Raw genomic sequence first — 24,252 nt, forward strand, 5'->3', positions numbered from 1 at the left:
CAAGAGAGGCAGAAAATGGAGTCATTTATCATGAGATGACAGGTGTCAGTCAAGTGGCAAGTCTCTATGGAATTACTTTTTGTAGTTCTCAAATAAGTTGTTTTTAAGCAATGTTCTTCCTGGTTAAATATGGCAATTGGGTTGTAAAGCCCAAGCGCAGAGGACTTAGATGGAATTGAATTGAGGGAAAATTAATACAAAGGTTGGAAGAGGGGACAAGTTTTCCTCTGCCCTCTGCAGCCCTAAGCAAACTTATTTAGATTCAATTACTATGACCCTGGTGGCTTTTACATATAGACTGTACTTGTGGTACAGTCTGCAGACATCCCAGCCGAGCAGGAAATTAAAATGCATACATGTAGTAGCCGGAACAGAAGTCCCGCCACCACCCAAATCCCCAAGCCATTACCCATTTGCCCCGTATGTTGCCACTGGGATGAGGAAATATGTCTTTGCTGTTCTTGACTCTGATCTGTGACACAACATAAAGATGGTTTTTTGTGTTTTGTTTCAGAAACATATTAAGAGAACACATGCCAAGCATCACACTCCAGAAGCGATTGAAAGTTATTACCAGAGGTATGACCTGCCTGCCCCACTAGAGGGTATCACAGCACCTATTAATTGCTATAATTATTAGGAATAAATTAGGTCATTAAACTGCCTTTCTGTACTGTTTTAAGACTGTTACTTAAGACTCGTAGTGTATTTTATAATGAGTTTTTAAGTGCTCTCTTTGGCACGTATGAAGAATATGGCGTGGGTGTCCATTTAGGTGTGCACGCATGGGGAGTATGAGATGAAGACACTGTCACTGAGCGTATTTGGCTACGTAACACTTTGAGTAAGCGCACATCTTTTATGGAGACATTTGTTCATGTATACATGTGCCCTACGTGTACATGTGGCAAGTTTTCAAACCAATTTTTGTTTATTTCTTATTCAGATACAGCAAGCTGGTGACAGATGAGTTTGAAAATCCAGTGTGGTCTTTTGCCTTATGTCTGTTGTGTTAGCCCTTTTAGATATTTGAAAAGACCTTCATCAAATAAGCACGTATGGAGATAATCATTGTATACAAATACCATGCTTTAACGGGGACTTTATGTTTTTGAAGAAAATCTTGAGTGTTAAGCCAACAGCATAGTTTCCTGAGAATATTTCAATTTTAGCTTTATTATTCTAGACTAACAGTCCTTTAAAATAGTTCTGATTTTCTTAATTCTGACATTAGTTTCCACCATTTTGATGTCAGAATAAATAACAGTAAATGGTAACAGTATATCCTAAAATTTCATTATCATTCAATTGTTGATGGGCGACTAGGTTGGTTCGTTTTCCTTGCTATAGTGAGTAAGGCAGAAATAAACATAGGGTTCAGAAATCTCAACGGTAGGGTTTGGGGTTTCTGGGTTTAGGCCCCAGAGTAGAAGAGCTGGGACAAACGGTAGTTCCATTTTAAATTGTTTGAGAAATCTCCAAATGGATTTGCACAATGATCATATTAACTTGTACCCCACCAAGAGAGGAGTAAACATTCTTTTTTCTTCCACATTTCTCCAACATTTGTTGTCAGATTTGTTGATGAGAGCCATTCTAAGTGAGGTGATATCTGTTAGAAAGGAATTCCAGATTTTGGGTTGTGGTTAATTTTGGTATGTGATGTTTTTATTATTTGCAAGTTATTTTTAAATAATAAAGTTTATAACATTTTAAAAAATAATTGAAGTTTATTGAAGATGTTGAAATTGGATTTTCTTTTAAGAAGTCATTAACTGGTGAATGATCTCCTTCGTTTTAAGTTAAAGATACTAAAGATGTACAAGATGAGTAGATCACACACACACACACACACACACACACACACACACACACATTTTATCTAGAATTCCTCTCTAAACAAGTCTTTGAAGATTTCGAGAAAAGTCATAGCTAACTTCATAAAATTTACATTTTTGTTCTACAGGACCTATAATAGTTGTACGAAATCTACAATGCTTTGGCATCTAGATAATTTTTAAAAATACTGGTTTTCTTTTTCTTTTTATGCCAAGTAATTGTTTGCTTTGAGACAGCGTGTCATTATACAGCTCAAGTTGGTCTCTGACTTGGCAGTTTACCTCCTTCAACCTATGCTTACAGACCTGTACCACCATATTTGTGTAAAAGAAAATACATTTTTGTTTGTGAATTTTATAATTCTAGACTGTCAGTTGGAGCCGTGTTGCGAAGTAAAGCCTTTGATGATGGGATAGGAAAGCAGTATTCGAGAGAGTAATTCAGTCTCCGGCCTGCGAAATGTGAGGCTCGACATAAAGCAAAAGGGCTGCCTGCTCTCATGCTCACTTACGTCACTGTAAAGACCTTTAGTCACATTATTTGAAAACCAGCTAATATTATATATGTATATATTTGTGTGTGTGTGTGTGTGTGTGTGTGTGTGTATCTCAAGTCTAGTGACACAATCTTGTAATTCCAGCTTTGGAGATGCTGTGGCATGAGGATCTCAGGTTCACAGATAGTAACTTTGTGAGACCATATCTGGCAACATAAAAACAAAAAGAGTGTTTGAGTTGCAGTCTGGTGTAGGGTACTTGCTTAGCTTCTGCAAGACCATGGACTCTGTTCTCAGCACCAAGAAAGAGATATGTATATAATTACTAATCTTTTTTCTTATTCCATTTATTTTTCTATTATCTGGATAGTTTTCCTTTAAAGATAAAAAAGAGTTTAAGTACAGTTACTGCGTAATGAACAGTAGGTAATGAGTAGAGAGAGGGGTGGTAATGAAGATATAGAAATAGATTTGCTTCTTTGCATTTTTTAAATATGAGAGTCTCAGTTATGATGAGGCATAAAACATTTGAAATAAAACCAGAACAGAGGCTATAACAGAGACTCAGAGGAAAGGCATCCCTGCAGTGTCCTGATCCACTGGCCGTCCCTCCCCTCAGTGCCATGGGACCAGCCATACTGTTACTTTTTAGGCAGAGCCCCCTTACCAGCCTGTCACTGGGAATGTGCAGGTCAAATGTCCTAGGCTTTTCTAAGGTAAATTGGCTTTCAAAGGTTCTTGTTTGTTTTCTAGGTGGTTAGAATAAAGGCAGCTTGTGTTTTATCCACACATATTTAAGCAATGGGAAAATGTTAATAACAACTTATTTAAATTTTTTTCCTTTATGAAGGCAATACCACCTGCCGTGAAAATTAAGCACCTTTGCGATGGCATAGAAAGGAGTGAGTGACTGCCCATAACTGTGCCACTCAGAGATAACTACTGGTTAAAATTTCATCCCAGCCTTCTAACAACCCACTTTTACATAGATGAGGTCATGTTACATGTGTAACAGTGAGTCCTGGATTTTATTGTGGAAAACTGTATATGATATAATATTATTTGTGAAAAGCCTTTTCTTTTGTGACTTGCCTTACTTCACCATGTAAAAGACTGACTTTCCCAGGTTAGTCTTCTGAGGACCAAATGCGCCCAGTGTTCTGATACTGTAAATAATACTGTGGTAAGCGTCTTGGTGCTTGACTCATTGGCACTGGTTGGCTTCTGTGTTTGTAATTACTGGTGCAAACAATGTGAACATGTAGAAATTGATTATGTGTTGTTGAATTAGTGTCTAGAAGTGTCTCAGTTATGTTTCTGCCAGCAGTGCGAGAACCCTGATTCCACATTCTAGCTAGCATTGAGGTTATGTCCGGTGGGAATTCGTAGGATCGGGAGAGCAGTAGAAAGTGCTTTCCTGAGTTTTTGCGTTGGTGGGGGGAGTCTGCTCAGTTGGATATTTAAGGTTCATTTGAAAACAGTTCTCTATTCCTTTGGACTGTCTTACTTTATTTCCATACAGTAACATCCTTGGTGAAATTTATCTTGGTTCCGACCCATTTACACATAGGCTTTTTGGACACACATCGTTGGACTGTTAGTTACTTTTCTCATTGCTGGGTCAAAGTTCCTTACATGTATAATCTAAGGAAAGAAGACTTGTTTTGACCTGTGGTTTGTGAATATATTCTGCATGGTAGAGTTCATGGCAGCAGAAAGGTGTGCCTGATACCCCTTGCTTAGGAGCAGACGAGGAAACAGCGAACAGAGAATACTGGTACTTGGCCTACTTCCAACTTCCTCTTTTAATTGCCCTCTCTTCCATTGCATGGGCCTTCTCTCCTCTGTCTCCTTCTGGAACCACCCTCACTACCCTCACATACTCAACTGTGGGTGATTCTGAAGCCAATCAGGCTGACAATGAATATTGACAGCCACAGCTGGTCAGATCTGTAAGTTCCCATCAGTAGCAGGTTTGGAAATCCTATCTCCCGTCTCTTCTAACCGTACTGGCTCAGGAAACAGCTTTCATAGCTATACAGAATCGGATCAATTGAATTTTCTAAGATGTTGACATGGAGAAAAGAATTGTTGAGACCTGATATTGACAGTACATGATAAAGCTGGTTTCTGAACATTGATTCCACTGTGATGCTAATCCTGAGAGTCAGCTTGATTGGATTGACAAATGCCTGGGAAGAGAGTAAAACATACTCCTCAGTTTAAATAAAACAAGGCATTTCTGGATAGGACTAACGAAAGAGGGAAGACCCGCCTTGCGTGTGGGTCACGTCGTTGAGTAGGTTACTGGGGGTGTGTCTTGAGAGCCTATATCTTGCCTTGGCTCCTTCTGTCTGTCTCCTGGCTGACATTGGGTGAGTAGCCTCTATCTTCTCCCATGCCCCTCTGCCAAGATTTGTTTCTCACCTCAGACCCGAGAGCAATGGAGCTGGACAGCCCTGCCCTTAAACCATGAGCCAAAATAAATCTTTTCTTCCTCAGGTTCGTTTTCTTATCATGGCAAGAAAAAGCCGAGGTGTTCAATAGCACCATTCCCTGCATATATTGTCCTGATGGTGATGTCCATGCACGTGGGAAAAAGACACAATTCCTGCCTTCCACTGCTGTCGGGAGGGAAAGATACTGTGTCCTCACACATGGGGAAGAGACAGCAAAGGTATACACCTTAGTAGCGCACAGCACAGCTCTGTCAGTTCTCCACGTGGGGTGTCCAGAGTAAGGGGAAGTAGACCCATTTAGAAACAAGACTAGCTTTTACTGGCTTGTTGAGAGGGGGAGAACATTCCAAAAGAAGAGAAAACAGTGTCAGAGCTGCGGCTTGTTGTGTGTGTTTATACTGATGATGGAGCCCTGTGCATGCTGGGGAAGGGGTCGACTCTAGAACTGCATCCCTAACTCAACTGATTTGTTTTTAACTAAGTCCATAATGTCATGATCATTGACATTCCAATCACACATCCCTAAATAGCTCTTCGCTAAGGACCCTTCCTACATGTGGGATGTATGTCTATGTTTGTGTGGGTGTGTGAGTGTGTAGGCCAGAAGTTGATATCATATCAGGGTCTTCTTACATCGTGGTTCATCTAGCATTCATTCGTTCATTAATTTACTTGTTTACTTATATATTCATCTCTTAATTGAGATAAGATGAGTGAACCTGGAGCTGAATGATTCAGCTATATTGCCTGGCCAAAGGGTGCTGTATTTCCTCTCCCTCCAGCACTGTGGCTTCAGATGTGCGTCACTGTGCTGGCCTGGGTCAGCAGTGCCTTGGTTTCTTTATATGAGCTAGCAAGGAGCCTTTGTACTCACCACACTAGGAAGTTGCACTGAGTGAATGCATGGAAACTGTGTGTGTTGGGATTACTGTTTGACGATCTTCTGTTGCTTTAAACTTGGGAGAAGTTCCCACTGTGGATTATCAATATAGTGATAGATGGATCTTTTCTGTGAAATCATGCAATTTTGTCTCAAAACAACAATTCCCTTTACAAGTAGTTTACCCCCCAAAACAGATTCCTGGGTGTACTGCTTCTTTCACTTTATGCAAGGGTCAAGTGATACTTGGGAGTGGTCTTCCTGACCAACTCACCTAGTTTTAAATGTTAGCATAGCATGTATGATGCATTTATGATTTTTTTTTCTTTTTCTTTTTTTTCGGAGCTGGGGACCGAACCCAGGGCCTTGCGTTTGCCAGGCAAGTGCTCTACCACTGAGATAAATCCCCAACCCCTGCATTTATGATTTTTTAATTGCTGTCTGAAGACTGTCATATCTTTGTGATGATGGAGACAAGGATGTTTTATTCCCTCTTGCTTCTTCAGAGCCCAGATTAAAGCCTAACCCAGCATTCTCAAAAGTATTTGAAGTGTACACGAATGCTAGGTACCAAATTCTAAAGCTACCTTGATAATGGTGTGCTGTTAAATACTGGACTTGGGGTTGGAGCTCTCGGGAGTATGTGCTTCTCACGCTTTCTTGGGATGATACGGCCATACAGGTTGATTAGTTCATCCTCAGTGCACTGGAGTTAGAAGCTCATGTTCCCAGAGGCTGTGTTCTTTAAACCACCATTGCCCTGTTTTGGATTCTTTATTTGTCTTTGGAGGGGCTGTTTATTTTTCCCTTTTTGCTTCTGGCCTGTTTTCAGACCTACACTTGCTTTTCTCCCACCCATGTTGCCCCCTTGGTTTCCTATGTAACACAGTCATAGTTAAGTAGGGACCCAGTATGTGGAAAAGTAGACTGGTTAGAATGACTTTGAAGCTGTAATAATGTCACTGCTCTCCCTAAATTTGTGTTGACTCTGCCTTGCTTATATTATTCTACAATACAGTATCTGCTGCTGGCAGTTAGTCCCAGAAGTCATTTACTGACTTTATTTTTTTATATCAACAAAGAACTTTAAATTTATTCAATCAAATAAGACATTTTAGAGAAAATATCCTTACACGATTTTGTCAGGTTGTCTAATAAAGCTTTAAGAGAAATATTTATAAGAAAAAGTATATATGTATAGACACTAGATAATCATCCTTTATAAGCCAGGAATTGTGGTACGTAAACTAAATGAACTCTAATTCCCCACCCTTCTAAGCCTGTGTCCATTGTACTAGGAGATGCGCTGGAGACAGACAAGGGAATTAGCCCTCCTATTCCCATGGATGGCTTTGCTCTCCATGACTTAGGTGACCAGCAGCCATCTGCTCTGTGCATCTCCTGCTGACCTGTGTCAGAACAGAAGTAGCCTGAAGCTGGGTTATGCTGCCTATCCGTCATCTCACTTCCTCTGATGAGATAGGCCTCACGTTATCTTGCATAGGGATCACAAGGAAGTTGAATAAATTTCAGTAAGTGAGAAAGAAACCACATTTATATAACTTTTACTACAGCATGTTGTTCAGTTATAAATCTCTTATTCTGAGTTATAATCTTTATGCTGGGCATATCTATACATAAGAAGGCATCATACATGTAGAGGTGAGAGCTCTTCATCAGTTCAGTATGTTGTAATGCATCTCACAGATAGGAGGACTTCTGTAGCTCAGCACCACATTAGTCCGAGTTCTGCAATAGAAAACTCATTAGCATATGAAGGGCAGTGAACTTACCCATGGGTGGTGGACTGAAGAACATGGTGTTCGACCTGTGTGTTCAGAGTTAAAACGGATGAATAAATGTAGCAGACAGTGTTGGAGATGAGAGTGACCAAATAGAGTTGATAGAAACTAGATTATGGCCAGATCTATTGAACCTAAGTCAGGAGGACCACCGATTTAAGGCCAAACCTAGGGAGTTCAAAGCCAGCCTGCCAAGTCAGTGAAACCATGTTTCAAATTCAAAAAAGCAAAACAATCTTGCAATAAGAGCCCTGTGGCAGTGCCCTTGCCTAATGTGTGAATCCCTAGGTCCAATCACTAGTAGAACAATAGCAAAAAGACCCAGTTATAAGGAAACTCCAAGCACCTGGTAGGTGGTCATCATGTAGCTTTGGGATTGAAAGTGGGCTTTCAGAGTTCTTAGAGGAGGTGAATGCCACATTCAAATTTTGATGAAAACAAGCTGCCTTGTACTCCATATCTGGGAGAGCCAAGGGTTTTGTGCTTGTTTGCTTATTGAAGTGCAGTTTGATGGTATAGGCTAAGGTTATTACAGGAATCTAGGGTGGATGGGAAGATGGATGCCTCCAGTTGACTGTCAATGGTGGAAGGTCTCCCTGGCACAGGAGCCTGTGTGCCTATACCCATTGTTTGAATGTAGAGTCAGCTTGTCCCCTTTCTGTGTGATGGCTGTATGAGGCATAGGATGCAGTGGGTGGTTAGTTTAGAAATTACCTCTATTCACTTACTTTTCAAAGTTAAGGAGCAGTGGAGACTGCTGTGTGGCTGTACCTCTTGCCTCCCTGTCAGTGGTTGGCTAGAGTAAGCTCTTTACTGTCCTTGCCCTTCGCTGCTTCCCTGTGATGGCAGCAAGTTTTAACAGTTCTTGAGCTTGGCTTTTGCCCAGGAGAAACATGTGCACACAGGGGACATTGACAAGTCTGTGCTGGCCTTCCCTTGTCACTGCATGACCACTTGCCTTTGTCTACCTAGGTACCTGAGTGGTGTGGGGAAAAATGGATCAGCCCCCGTGCTCTTGGAGCTGGCCAATGAGGTAATGTTATTGTTATAATTTTATGTAAACCTGAGATAAACCTAAGGGGCCTATCTAGAGTAGTGTTACTCAGAATTGTAATTAACTTTTAAAAAAGAGAGAGAGAGAAAGATTTTGAGGTGTGTTAGACATTTAAATTGCTCCCTGGTCCCTTTGTACTTTTAATAATTGGACAAAGAACTTCATGAATTAATAAATCAGTTGACATAATTAGTCTACTTCTTTTAAGGCAGATGTACGAACACTTCTTTGCTTCTTGTTTTGTGGAAATTTTCAACCAAACAGCTACAAACATGCTCTTAGGTCTGGGTGCCGTAATTTAGCCTGAGAAATACCTGTCAAGTAAAGAGACGTGTGCCAAGGAAACCTGTGCTGTTATAAGAACGAAGGGAGAACTTTTATATTTGACAATGTATTATTTACTTGATTGATTTTTCTATTTGTAAACTTTTATTATCATAAAGGATGCAAGCCTATGGAAAAGCATCTTCCCATAAAGAAACATAATATTCTTATTAACACCAAGTATAAAGTGATTTATGGAACTTATTTGTTACCTCTGATCTGCTCCTGTGTGGGAAAATAGCTAACAGCCTAACATTTTCAAAAGGAAACCCTGAAGATTTCCTGTGAATGAAGAAACTGCAGAAAGTTCACAATAGTTGCAGAGAGCCTACCGAAAAATAAAATATTTAATTCCTAAACTCTAAAATATTTATCCACTGTAATGAGAGCAATACAATATTGAGTCTGAGTTGGAATGGCTTATGCAAACCTCATAGGAGCGGCATGAAATGCACACTGTTTCTGTGTTGTGTTATAATGGAAAACAGAGAGGCAAGGCAGAAAATGTGTGTTTGCATTAAAGATGACTCTGTGCTGTGAACATTAAGCGTTACAGGAGCAGCAAGTTCTACATGCTGCATTAAGAAGAAAGGATGGCTTCTCTTGTCTGCACACTGCTGCAGTCAGCAGAAGAGCAATTACCCATCAGTTACCAGATTGTTTTAATAGTCTTAGAAAAATCATCACAGTCTGATAGGAGAGTTAACACATAGAATGAATTTGTCTTCTCTTCCTAGCAAAAAATGTATTTTATTTTGTTATTTCTGGAGCAGGGTGGGTGTTAAAGGTCTCCAGACATTTTACTGTTGTTGTCGTTGTTCTAAGTTTGTATACTCTTAGTGACATGAGGTACCCCAGCACTAGGGAGGATTTTGGTGATTGTCCTCTCTGAACGAGAAGAGGGAGCTAGTAGAATTGTTGGTGTATCTGGGAAAGCAGTGACGCAGATGTGGAGCTCGCTTCCACTGATGATGGAAGTTCTCTAAAATAGCATTTTATGGTCATTCAAATCCAATGTTTTTAAAAAGGTTTATTGTTACACATACACACACACACACACACACACACACACACACACACACACACACACACACACACATTTTTGCCTGCTTGTACATCTCTGTACCTTCTTTGTGCCTAATATATACCCATGGAAGGCAGAGGAGGGTGTCAACTTCCCTGAAACTGGAGGCACAGATGGTTATGAGCCCCTATATGGGTTCTGGGAATCAAACCTGTGTCCTAGGGAAGAGTAGCCAGTGCTCTTAATCACCAAGCCAACACTCCAGCTGCTCATTCAAATTTTGAATGGATAGTTCTGTTGAGCGTAGTTTATGGAACTGATCTTAGCCATTATCTTATAATTGCATGGAAAAAGCTAACCCATCACCATATATTTCCCCATATTAATATTTACTATTTACCATGAATATGTAGTAATATTTAAGCTCCCCAAAAGAAATAGCTGTTTAGAGATTTTTTTTCCACCCTTTGTTTTGGTGCCCAGTTAGTGCAGAGGAAGCACTTTACATCAGATTATTAATACATTAGGGGGATTTGGAGATGGTGGGCACCAGATTATGCCATCTAAACACCCAAGCTCCCATGTTTATGTGCTAGTTAATACTTAAAGGACATACGCTTGTATCTGGTGGCGATTGATGTGATGGTAGTATTTTATGAGTCAATATATATTTAATCAGTGTAACTGTAAAAATTGATGAGAAATATGTAACTCATATATTATGTTGTACAGCAAGTCTCATAGACAAAAGCACCTTGTTGTTGTTGATTTGGGTAGGATAAGGGATCTAGGTACCCATCATTGATTTCATAAATGTCTTAATACCAGCTTTTCCTGATCAGGCCTGAAAACTCACATTTTAGGCAATCTTGTTCTGTTGGTGATTGTATGCTCCGTCATTTTGTTCTCTCCACACAAATATTTTCAAGTTAGATTTGAAACACTATGAATTTTACTTACATGCTAAAATTTGACATGAAGCATGATGGTCCTATTTCAGAGAAAGATGGACACATGATTAATATGAAAATTAGAGAGATGCAGGTACCTGAACTAATAAGGTAGTCCTTATTCAGGCTGGAGTACCTTCAGTAATTTCACCATTTTTCATGTGTCAGCCCTGATGTGCGTTACTACGAATAAGCAGCTCCGTGGAAAGCATTTCTTTCTACTCGGGGAATTTAAGGGCATCCAAGTACATACATATTTGAAAAAAAAAAAACTGTTCATACAAATGAAGCTACCTTCTTTGTCTAGTTACTAAATCAAGATAAAATTTTGGTATGAACATAGGACTTGAGTACCTGTCAAAAAAATTCCTAGTGATAATATATGAGGAATATTTCCCATTTTATACTCAGGGTGAAAAGGCTCCTATGAGGCAGGCATCATTGCTCTTAAAAAACACATATTTCCTGGTGAAATTATTCAGGGGAATTAATAATCTGAAAAAGAAAATACTTTTGCAAATGAATAGGGCTGTATTATTTTTATTATCACCAACTGAAATGACTGTTTTGTTAGTATTGCTTGCTTCCTGTTTGATTCCCTCTTTAAAAGCTGGTTCCTTTTCTGGGCTCTGTATTTCTCAGCAGTATTTCAGACCACATCACTGTGGAAATTTATGCTGCACTTGTTATTGTTGTGTTTGATTCTTAATATTTCTGCAAAGTAGCTTTTCTTTTATCATATAACCTATTTTGTATGTAAATAACTTCTAGCTAATCTCAGTTCTCTCTAAGGATAAAATGAAATCAGTCAAAAATCCGTATTTCAATAATTGGGATGTTTGACTCAGTTTCTGAAAACTAACTGAATAACGAGTGTTTTTCAAATTTGAAATTGTACTCTAAAATAATATAAGTGTAGACAGTTGGATTAAAAAGAGGATTCTAGAATAGAAAACAACATTGGCCCACCAACAAAAGCTGAGTTTAGAAAGGCCTGTTTGCCTATTTGAAATAAGTATTCTTTCCAAGTGGTCCCATCATTCTCAGTTCCAATGTTGTATTCAATAAACTTGACCCATCTATTCTTTTCAACAGCACAGATCATACTTACAGTTTATTACAATGGAAGCCACCAAGGGTGGGAAAGATTTTAATGAATGATGCTTGTTACGGTTGATTAAAATTGACTTAATCTTCAGTGTTGACAAAATATTGGAATATCAACTACTGGCACAGCTTGGCAGTTTTAATTTTCTTCTTCTGTTTTATGAAGGTGGACTATGCACCCTCATTAATGGCTCGGATTATCCTGGAGAGATTTCTACAGGGGCATGAACAGACTCCACGTGAGTTACTTCTTTTGCTGCTTCTTCTTACTATTTTTTTCTTCCTCTAACATTTCTCTTTACTCCCTTATCCCAATTTAAAAATAATTTACACAGCATCTCAAGTCACTTAATGAGAGCCAGATTCCAAAACAGCTATCATCAACAGTTAATGACAATTGACTGCAATATAAAAGACCACCCACAACGTAAATACTCCTCAGAATAATGCTTCTCCTTTGTCTACGTTCTGCATTCACCTCTCCATTCAGCTAAACAGACAATGTGTATCAAACTCAAAAATTGATTCATCTTTCATATAGAGAACAAGATACATCATTTAAAAAACCACTGTCAGAGCTGGCGGTAAAAGAAACGTTCATCCTTTTTATTTTAATTCAGCAAGACTGGAGAAATGCTACTCTCACGTGCAAAAATGAATTCCACCGATCCTCGTACAAGAAAAGGGAAAAAGAAAAAAAGAAAAAGAAGAGAATAGAGCTACGAGAGGAGATTCAAGCCTAAATTAATTTGCCACTGAAAAAATACATTTTGTTATTTTCTCTGTGTCAACTGCATGATTAAAACCGGCTGTTAAGTGAGCTCTGGGGATGTGCTCGTAAAAGATTTATGAGTAATATTCAATGTGATATTCAAAGTGAGTCATGAATATCAGGATAATTGCTCTCAGTGCTGGCTCTTTTACTAGGCAGGAGTTTGTCAACTGCCCCATAAATATTTGCCTAGTCTCATGTAAAAAAGACAATTTCATCTTCTGCATTTTTATTACCTAGTGTAATGTTTACCTTTGGAGCTTAGCTGTGTAGGATAGGTAAAAAGCTTTGGAATATGCTTCGTGCATATAACCTTCCCTCTTTGAAGGCAGAAGATAGCACCTACTAAAGCATCATTCATGAGCACATGTTGGATTTTTATTTTATTTTATTTTTTTAAATCTTTTGTCAGGGAATTCTCTTCCCTTTGATTTCTTTAGAATCTGCAATTATCAGTGACTGGTGGCCCAGTTACCTTGTGAAGGTTTCATTTGAATGAATTAAGTACTTCCCCTAAAAATTCAATATCATTTCAATAGATGGAGCCCCTAAAGTAACCTGCAGTGATGCTTCATGAGCAAATCACATGATGTCAGAATGGTATGGTTTCGATTTAATCAAGAAAGAGATTAAAGTGGATGTGTGTTATTTTCAACTTCGCCGCAGCACCGCCATTTGTCAAAGTCAACCTTCTGATTGCTTTGGACCCACTGCTATCCAGGTCTTGTCAAAATAGTAGTCAGCATGGTCTAAAGCAGGTAGACTGGCCTGTATAGAGCAGTTTCAAACAGTAAAATAGAATTCATTGACTTGTGAATTATGAAGTTAATAGGTTGATCATAAATTTTGTAGCCATTAATTTATCTTTATAATGCTGGCACATCTTTGGTGCATTTTTCTTTTTATTTTGTATCATTTTATATGGTACAGTTAAATAGTACTGAATATGATTTTGATGTATACTGTATATCAGAATCCCCGTAACTCCAGTGCCAGGATTAAATGTCTTGCATGAATACACCAGAGCAGGACACAAGCGCATTTAGAAACATTTCAAGGAGCAGGCATTCCAAGAATATGACTTCTTGGAAAGGAAGCAATGCAAATATTAGATGCTTGAATTACACTATGATTATATATAGGCAAATAGCTCGATTTTGAGGCTTTCTCTTTTATAATTGGTTAGCTTAATGGCTGTTTTATTGTAGGTTGTTATAGAGTCAGGTCCCTCCACTCCCTTTAAGTAAAAATTGTGACAGATATTTGATATTATTTTTAATCTTCACAGTGGACTATTGTGAAGCCACCTTTTAAACTGGATACTTGCCAGTAGGTTGACTGCCAATCAAAAAAAGCTACTCAGATAGCCTTCTGGATCAAAAGTAGCATTTAAAATCGCCCTTTGATTCTGCAGCACACCTCTGTAGAGGCTTCTCACTTTAAAGTAGGAGAGCAGGAATGCTAAAGTTACTGTCAGGCTGTAGCATCCAGTCAACGTGCACTGACGCCAGGCATTCTCCCTTCTCTCCATTGTCCTTCTCGTTCTCCTTTCTTCCTTTCCTCCCCTTTCCTTCTTTAAAGTAAAGGGCTGTAAGATGCTCTGGCTTATATTCTGACACTTCTTTCCCCATCACAGCAGAGACCTAGCTGGCCTTTGGCAATGAAATTCAATGCACATGGCTCCACAGTCAAATCATCAAATTTCCCTGTGTGTATATTAGAGTTTTGTAATGTGTTTCCATTATGAAACAATGCGGGGATAATTGTCTTTGGTAGCAATTAGCTAACAGGTTTGTTCAGTGCTATTGGCAGAGGCATCCATCATTCCCTCCCTGACCACACTTTTGTCTAGTGAGAACTATGGAGATCAATAGAATTCTGTAGAGGGGAAATCACCTCAGCTTTAATGAGCTGCAAGGCTCAGTCAGTCTTGGCTTGTATAAGTTTCTTTTTCTTTAAAATTAGAAATCAAGCACCACACACACACACACACACACACACACACACACACACACACACACACACACACACACAAAGGCTATTCCATGGGGAAGAAAGGGTACTGGGTATGTGCTGTTGCTTTTACTAGATCAATTCCAGTTTTAGTTTGTTTTTCCTTCTATAAAAAGGTATAACTGGTAGCATGTGACTTCAGTAGCATGCTGTTTAATAACATCTACCTTATAGATGTGCTGCTGGATTTATTTATTTATTTTAAGGATGATTCTTAGAGTGTCCAATATCTGCAAGGTCAGAAAGAAACATGGATGGCCCTACTGCCAGCAAACAGTTTGGTTGTATGAATCTTGTTCATGGGCCTGATCCAGATAGCTAGCAGCTGTATGGTTTCATATATCTTTGAAATAACCCAGTCAGCTTCGTAGGGCATCTGAGGCCATTACACAGGTTGGAAAACTGAGTCTGCTGAAAATAGAGTGATCATGATAGGCCTGGTAGTAGCAACATAGATGGTCTGTCAATGGCTGCCTTTTATTGCACTGACGTGAAGAAAGTAGCAGCTGAAGTCACGGCTGAGGAAGTGATGTCTACTTAGGATTCTAAGTCTTCCTGCCACAGTATGGACCTGGACAAAGCACAAACAGAAGGAGCCCTAGCTCCCTCAGCCGACTCTGAGGGCAGGGCATCACCAGCAGCATTCAGAGTCACAAGTAACCCCAGATGTCATTGGAGTCTCTTCAAAGGCAGTCTTTGTGGTTTGGACAAATCTTACAAGTACAAGACATAACCTTACTCGGTTGTAGCCTTTTCTACTTATAGGAATAGGAAAGGAATAACTAGGAAGTGTACCCGATTACAGGTTAACTTGTCAAGGAAGGCTGAAGCTTTTCCCAGAGTTTCCCTGTGACACAGGCTGGCCTTGAACTCACACTCCTCCTACCTTAGCCTCCTGTAGAAGTACAGGTGTATGCCATCACACCGTGTCAGGAGGTTTCCATGATATAATCTACACCTGGGTTCTTACCTGCTCGTACCAACTTTTGAATAAATGATTGAGATTTTATCTTAACACTCACACTGCCCTCTGATTTTAGCACAGGTCTATGCCCTTGTTACATCTCCAGTGTTAAATGGGCAAGTGGGAGGGGCAGGGTTCAGAGTAATACTATAGAGAACTCTGTGAGGTGAGGAAGGTGTGATGTTCCTGGCTGCTTTTCATTGATTGTGTTAGGAACCTTTCTCTCTTCCAATTAATCATAAAATATATCATTTGATCTCCAAGTCACCCCTCTGTGCTGTAGAACACACACTAGTATACTGGAACTTATATTTGGTACCCACTCCCTATTCAACCTTTGTCACCCACATCCTTTTCTGCCTCTGGAAGTCAATTTCACATTTGGGTAAACTAACTTACTTACTTACTTACTTACTTACTTACTTACTTTATTATTTATTTATTTTTAGTATCTAAGTGTGAGAGAGAACACCTTATATATCTTTTTGTTTCTGATTTCTCTTAATGTAATATCTACCAGTTCCATGTATTTTGCTCTAAGTGTTCATGAATACTGGTTCATATTTTATGGCTCAGAAATATCTATTTATACGTATGTGTGTTTCTAATATACATATATATTTCCTTTCTTTTGTCAATGGACATCTCAGATGAGTCTGTATCTTAGGTATTATGAATAGACCATCAATAAATATAGACCTGTGTGTGTCTTAGGCACGAATGTAGTCTCTCAATGGCTGCCTTTTATTGCACTGAAGTGAAGAACATAGCAGTTGACGTAACTGCTGAGAGGAAGTGATGTCTGCTTAGGATTCTAAGTCTTCCTGCCACAGTATGGACCTGGGCAGCAGGTCTTTTGGTAACATCATTAAAGATACTTCTACAAGGAGAGTAAATGAAACTCGATTACTGATGCATTTATAAAGTGACCTTTATTATTAATGGGGAAGTTGGCTTTATAACTTAAGTTAAGCATATTGACTGCCTCTGAGCATGATTACAATGTGATTAAAATTTCCACAGTATCACTGGGGGAAATCTCTCAGTTCTTATTCTAAACTGCAATTTTTGCCTGTTTCCTAATGATTTCATACAGCCTTCCTTTGCTTTTCATCACACATCTTTTAAAAATGAGCAATGCCATTGAGTGTGGTTTATATGGAAGATGGATGCTGTGTAGTACTTCTGTGTGTTTTAGGGGATACACTCTTCTACACAACATGTATTTCCACCATCACTCCCTCTCCCCCTGGAAAAGAAGAATTATGTTTTCTATAATGGGTTACTAATATTTGATGTTATTTTTGAATGAACTTTAATTTTCAAATAAACTGCTTGGATTACTGTGCTACTCTGTCAATAAGTGGTACACTCGTGGTTCTAATGAGGGGTGCAATGAAGGAAGGGTAAGAAGTCACCCATAGGCATTTGGATGCAGTTAGGTTTTGAGTGACCTCTTACTGTTGATCCTGAAGTATTTACTGGTGTGGAACTCATGTCTTTATCATCACAGTAATCAGGAGGTGTTGAATGTATTCTGGGTGCTATGTTAGGTACTGTGTTAGGTGACAAGAGGAATGCACCTAACCAAAGCTGATAGTTAAGTGGAATATGAGAAGCATACAATAGTTATGACTCTGTCTTCGCCTTTGGAAGGTAAAGCGTGCTGACCGAGAGAATCAAAGGAGAGATTTGTTCTGGTTTGTACAACTAGGGAGACTACGTGGCTTGAGAATGGCTGTTAAAACAGAGAACTACACAGACAAAGTAAAGGAAATGGTAGATTTTCTCATCTACTTACAAGCAGTCCAATTCAGTTTATTATAATCACGTGCAATTTATGTGGAACAGACTCGGTTGTGGTTATATAAGGCCACAGACAAAAGGTGACCTTTGGGAAGAGTGGGTTAGTAGGAGTGGGGGTAGGTAGCATGGAAGGAAATGGAGGGGTAAAGTACATTGTATACTTATCTGAAGAATGTCATACTGAGACTCAGTATTTGGTGCAATAAGTATGTACTAATAAAATAAAAATTAGTAAAAAATTGTCTATTAAAATACAGTTGAAAGAAAGTAATATAGATGTTACTAAATCAACCTTCAGTTATTTGAAAATATGTTTGGAATTAGGTAATAAGAACTTACAACATAATTTGGAATTAAACATGACATAAGGCTGTGTCTTGGCAGCAGTTAAGAACCAAGTGAGTTGAAGTGTGTAGGAATTTCAGGTGTTTTGAACAGAACCAGAACATAGCTGTCTGAGTACCCTTAGCAAATGTCAGGTCTGAGCTAGGGTTTACAGTGGAAGTGGCAGAAAGCCTATGGGGGCATCAGAAGACATGTGAGGAAGCAAAAGGACCCCAGGGTAAATGTGGAGTTTGAACAGGGATAGGCAAAATCAGACCTTTCAGGCCTTTAAAGAGTTTTGGAGGATATCTTAGTGGATGGCTGCGTAAGGTTAGGCACTGAAGGCTCTGAGAAGATGGAAAGGTATGGTTCATTCGTAGATGAAGTGGCCTTTCCAGGACTGTTTTGATGTGAGAGGAGTATCCTTCATTCTACCTATGACCCACCAATCGATTTTAATCATCCAAACAATTAACTATAAGATCGTTAACAACTGAATTTCCATTTGCACAATATGGTAGATTCTTCTGCCCTCTCAACGGTAGTAAAGCGACTTGAACATTTACTCCATGCCATACACTGAAGCAATGGAGACAGTGAATGATGCTTGTCAGAGTAGCTCTTTTCACGGGGTGCTTCCAAGCCGTTGCAATACATTTGTACTGATTACACATTTATGAGTTTGGAATCATTGTCTTCCTATACAATTCACTTGAATGATTTTCAGAACCATAGGCATTAAGGGTTAATTGCAAGAACATGTACATATCTACATAATGTCATGTCTTCTACTTCTCAAAAGTGTCATAGTTTGCTTTTTCCAAGTGGTAAAGAGAAAATGACTTATCTTCATTGGTTTGAAAAGAAGTCTGTAAGCTCATTCTCTGCATGGTAAGAATTAATGTAATCATCATCCTGGAAGGCTTTATCACTCAACAAGCACAGACCTGGATGGTAGACCCCAACTGTGCATTATATACAGTGTAGGCAGTAGGATTTTGTAAACTTCTATTATCAGTGATCAGGGGTACAAAGAACAGTTACTTGACACCCCCAAATTATTCATTATGAACACTAATGTTACTATTGCAGTGAGCCTCCTCTAAACCCTGGTAACTTTAGAAGACTTCTGTTGGTTGATGTTCTACCCTGCCCTTTGCCTTTTTTTGTTTTTCTTATACTTTCTTTTTTTTAAAGAAAGATTTATTATTTATTATATATAAGTACATGTACCCGTCTTCAGACACACCAGAAGAGTACTTCAGATCTCATTACAGATTGTTGTGAGCCACCATGTGGTTGCTGGGATTTGAACTCAGGACCTCTGGAAGAGCAGTCAGTGCTCTTAACCACTGAGCCATCTCTCCAGCCCTTTCTTATACCTTCTGAGGAATGATTATAGTGCAAAAAGGTTGTGAGGTTGTTGGAAGATGATGATGAGAGGGTCCTTATGAAGGACTAAGATGACTGCAGGATTGATCCTCAGCCTGAAGAGACATGAGTCAGAAGCTCATGATGTAGCATTACATGATCTAGATGAAGATAGTGCTTTACCCATTACAGCTTTTGTCCTAAGAAGGCTCTAGGAGTAAAACGTCATTCATATACATAGGACGCTTACAACTGCTTGTTTTACAGCCTTTCCCTGATTTCATGTGACTATTTTTTTTTTCTTTTTAAAGAAGGTGTTTTGAAAATTTTATAATAAAGTGGGAGGTCTTGTTGATTTTTAAAAACACGACCTGCATTGATACAAAATGACACATAAGAAAACACCTTGGTTAACATTTCTTACTTGAAGGTTTGGGATAGAACACTGATTTGGGACACTTTTGGAAACTTTGGGTGTTTACCAAGGGGCTGGGCTATTTGATTTTCTCCATCAGAACAGTCACTTGGTCCAGATGCCTTCTCTTTGTTTGAGGGAAGGGTCAGCCGGGTACCAAATTTTGTCATTGCATTGTTGCTTTTGTACACTTTCAGTAGGAGCTGTTTTTTAATTCACTTATTCACTACCAAACCCCAAAACTCTATGACAGATTTAGAATGAGAAAAACAATGTATTTCATGCCCACGGGAAGTTCATCTCTTGACTCCCTTTGTGTGTGTGCAGCCCTTGGGTGCAAGGGTGGAGGCCACATGCCTGTTTTGATGCCTCTGCATATCTTTGTTTGGTAGTTACTTATCACTGAAGGCAAATGAAATGGACAGCTGTAATATCTGACACTTGCAGGGCAGGTATAACAGAGCAAACACTTTCTAAGTGCTTGGCCTACTGTGACTGTTCATTGTCCAAACAATGTTATAAGGAATGTAGAAGTATTATGTCCTTGGAGGTGCTGTGACCAGGACCTGAGCATTGAAGAGATCTAGCAAAGTCACAGTTTCTGGGCGAACCCTCTAACAGCTATGCCAAAGTGCCTCTGTATTCAGGGGAAGCATTTCGTTACACAGTTTGATCTTGTGAGAGTTGGTAGTTAAGAAGTTTTAATGAGTCAGAAAGCTTGTAAGTTGATACACTAGTTAGCTAATGTCAGTGCTTAGATGCAAACTGTTCAGATTTCCTAGTACACCCAAAAAGGAAGTCCTCTTCTTTTTTTTTTTTTTCAACCATTCTGACAGAGCTGTGTAATTCATTTACCTATGTCACCCAGCACTATGTGTCTTTATAAAAAGGAGTCTTAACATATAAGTGCTTAACCTTTACTTCTTAATGATGAGCTTTTAAATTGTTATTGTGCTGCCATAATTAGGTGTAAGGCCTAGAATGCTGGGTGTGTGTAGCTATAAAAAGAAAGTAATGTGATCTAGGACTGACAGTACAGCTGTATCTAGGAAAAAATCCTATGGAAGGTTGAAATTGAACGTGGTAACTGCAATTATCTAAAAGGAAGTCTATTACCTTATGATAAAACTGTCAAAATAATGATTTGGTACTCCCACAAATTGTTCAGAGAATCAATAAAGCCAATATTTAGTCACAGTTTGAGAATTTAGGAATTCTCCTAAGCCAAAAGAGGATGCTAATATAGTTTAAGAATGAGATAATTTTACTGTTTTGTTCCTGTTTCATCTTATAACTTCTAAGAGTTAATACATTTGCTTGGGAAGCTTGATGAACAACATTCTTAGAAAACAAATAGTATTTATTCAATAGTTCTACACAGGACATATGCAAAAATATACTATGTTGCTTTTCAGGAATACAAAATACAGGATTTTGAGTAAAGTATAATTTCTTCTGTGGTCAGTGCTTTTCTTAGGTTTAGTGTCTTGGCCTTTGGACCAATGTTGGTCTTTGTTGTCATTGTATACGAACCAAGGAGAATGACAGTTTCAGCTTTGGTCACTCAAGCCTACATGCTTCCCTGCTTGCTCTTGCTGATATGCATGTCTACACAAGTGAACATTTGTGTTTTCATGCAGGTTAACAGACTCATTCAAGACTCCTGCATGCTGATTGGTGGACATAGATTCATGGTTTGCCCTCTATAGCTAGTTTTTCATTTTTGTTTTGTACCATGGAACATTTTATATAACTAATGCAGAAGTACTTTTTGTTGGGTTTAGCCTTCGTAGTCCTGGCTCTCGACTTGGTACTCTATCCATAAATATCTACTGACATAGAGAGATGGATGATTCCTTGATGGCCTACCACTTCCTTTCAGCCAGAAGACTGAGGGGCTGCCAGGAATTAATTTTAGGTAGTATAAGCATTGGCTACACTGTGATAGTTAGTGGGAGACTTGGTCTTCTTTGGTTGAGCCGCTCAGCAGTGTTTGTATATAGTAAAGCAGGTGTTAATATTGTTGCCTCATAAACACTAAAGCACAGTTTAGCATGACTATTCCTCGCATAGTAGAAGCTACAAGAGCTAGGAAATGGATGTTAACTCCCACATCTACCTGCTGCTTTACCTCTGTCACTTCCTTGAGAGTAGAGATGTTCAGCTGAGGCCGTGAACACATGAAGAAACTCAGGTCCCCATCTTTCCTGACTGGAGTACAGATTATAGATCTGCCTACTTAGTGTCCACATGCTTAGCTTTGCTTCCTGTAATATAATTTTCTCTTCTTTTTACTTAAGTCTCATCCCTTAAAATTTGTGTGTATGTCCACTCACATTGGAGTTCCAGTTTGACACTGTACCATCATCCCTGAGAACATGGGAGCACTCCCTAGTTTGCTTCTCTTTAAAATCAAATAACATCTTTCTGCCCATGATTAAAATGATTAAAAATGCTGCCCAGATTAAAAATGATTCTTTGAATTTTCTAGCAATGTACACATAGCAGATTACTCAAGTGATAGTGACTTTTCTCTGTCGGGGTTTTTTCTCTCAGCCTGGTGTGGTGGTTTACGCCTCTACTCCCTCAGCTTTAGAGGCGGGAGCAGGAAGAGGGGTAACTCCAAGCCTGTTTCAGCTTCATAGTAATTCCACCGGAGCACATGAGACTGTCAGGAGGAAAGAAAGAAAAGGAAGGAAGAAGAAGGAAAGATTGAAGGAGGCATGAGTGTGGGAGGAGTGGAAAAGAAGGGGGAGGGCAGGAAGCAAAGAGGAAGCTTTCAACTTAATTTTTAATACGTATGAATTTGTGTGTATTTTATAGTTAGGCCACAGCCTGCTGGGTGATCGTTTTTTCCAGCCTTTCTTTCATCTCTCTTAATTCATAAACCGAATAAGCACACAGTGTTCTTGTCTGTCATTCAGATCTGTAGTGAAGCTGGCTGAGAGTAGTGTCAAGTTCCAGCCCCATCTCCAGAAACTCTCCCTACATACACTTCTCCATAAGCATGCGCATCAGCATAAGTGTCAGAAGTCCGTTTTCTCAGGATGGCCTAACTTTTTATGAAGCTACAAATACCTTAGGTTCTGATTGTTGCTTTGTTTTTTCTTTTTCCTTTTTTCTTTACCTTGTTCTTATATAGTTTTATTTGGGTAACACTTAAAGTGGAGAAATCAAAATGAGTTATGTTTCAAGACTAGATTTGATTTAGATTCCTTTCCCACTCCTGTATAAGCTCTCAACCATGCTGTATACGCACTAGATGTCTTCCTATGTGAGGTATCCCAGGCAATGGGCAAAGAGGAAGACAGCAGTGCTCTAGGACTCTTATAAGTACAGTTTTCAGGGTTTTCTTTCTAATCTCTTGATTTGTTGCATTTCCTTTATAACTTTCTGTTCAGTTTTCAAACTGTTGATTCTTATTTGGTTTTAAAAACTAGATAATGTGTTTGAGAATATTCTTTAAATGGTATTTTGTGTATATGCGTGCGTAGGTGTAGACCAGGTCAGAACACTAAGGTTGTTGTGGTCTGGAATTTATTCTTGCCCCGTAATAGTATACTTACACACGAAGTAAGCAAGGATGAAGAGAAGTATTTGTGAAATGTGTGAATGGGAGCATTAGGTAATGGTCTCATTGTGACACATGAAGCATCAGGTTGTCACCATTCCCAGGAGAGAGTCTGTGCTGGGGATGAGGAAGGATGTCATGATACCTTTCACCAGTTGAACATTCTTTTAAGTCATGAGCACATTGACCATGTTCTTTGGGGCTGCTCACCTGCCTTTTGGCTTGGAAGGCAGATGATTGTGTCTTTTGAAGTATGAAAGATGAAAGAACTGGAGAAAATGGGGCTGACAGATGGGTGGCAAAGGGGTTGATGGTGTTTTCAACATTTCCTGTCTAATTAGATTTTTCTGATGGCTATCATAGAGAAAACTGACAACAAATGCTGGCAGGGATATAGGGAAAGAGAAACTCCTAGTCACTGCTGGTGGGGATGCAGGTAGCATATCTATTAATGGAAATCAGTATGAGGTTTCTGCAAACGAATAAACGAAAACTAAAGATAGAGTTACTACATGACCCAGCTATACATTGGCAATTCTGGCCATGTACCCAAAGAACTCTAGAGGCAGCCACAGAGATACCCAAACATCTGTGCACATTGCAACTCAAGAGCAATGAAATGGAATCTACATAGCTACCCATCTATAGATGAGTAGATAATGAGAATATGGTACAATATACAATGGAATTTTATCCAGCTGTTAAAAAACGAGATTATGAAATTTTCAGGAAAGGGTGGGGGGTGGGAAAGTTAAATTAAGGGAAGTGGAATGAAAAAAAAAAAAAAAAAAAACAACAACAACAACAAAAAAAACCAAAAAAGTAGTAAGAGAAACTCACAAACTAAGACAGAAAAAGGTGTGTCTTGTATGCGTGGATGTACCTCTTTGTGTGTGTGTCTGTGTGTGTGTGTGTGTGTGTGTGTGTGTGTGTGTGTGTGTGTGTGTGTGGTCTGTCTGTCTATAAATGTAGGCAAACCTTAAACTCTAGGAAAGAAGACTCAGGAGAGGACATAAAGGTGTCAAGGAAGATGAGCAGAGGAAGGCCCAAGTGACAGGCTCCGGTGGGGATAGCATGCAAG

The 24,252-nt window shown here is 39.1% G+C and overlaps 1 protein-coding gene across 1 annotated transcript in view; it reads left to right on the forward strand.

The window, feature by feature from the left end:
• The window catches only part of C5H15orf41 (chromosome 5 C15orf41 homolog), a 198,785-nt gene that overhangs the window by 47,309 nt on the left and 127,224 nt on the right, over positions 1-24,252 (forward strand). Inside the window, exons 3-5 of the mRNA XM_032903901.1 lie at positions 515-579; positions 8,449-8,509; positions 12,102-12,174. Of these exons, the coding sequence (XP_032759792.1) occupies positions 515-579; positions 8,449-8,509; positions 12,102-12,174 (199 nt within the window). The remainder of the gene's footprint in view (positions 1-514; positions 580-8,448; positions 8,510-12,101; positions 12,175-24,252) is intronic.

Source organism: Rattus rattus, chromosome 5 (genome assembly GCF_011064425.1).
Source record: "Rattus rattus isolate New Zealand chromosome 5, Rrattus_CSIRO_v1, whole genome shotgun sequence".
NCBI lineage: Eukaryota > Metazoa > Chordata > Mammalia > Rodentia > Muridae > Rattus > Rattus rattus.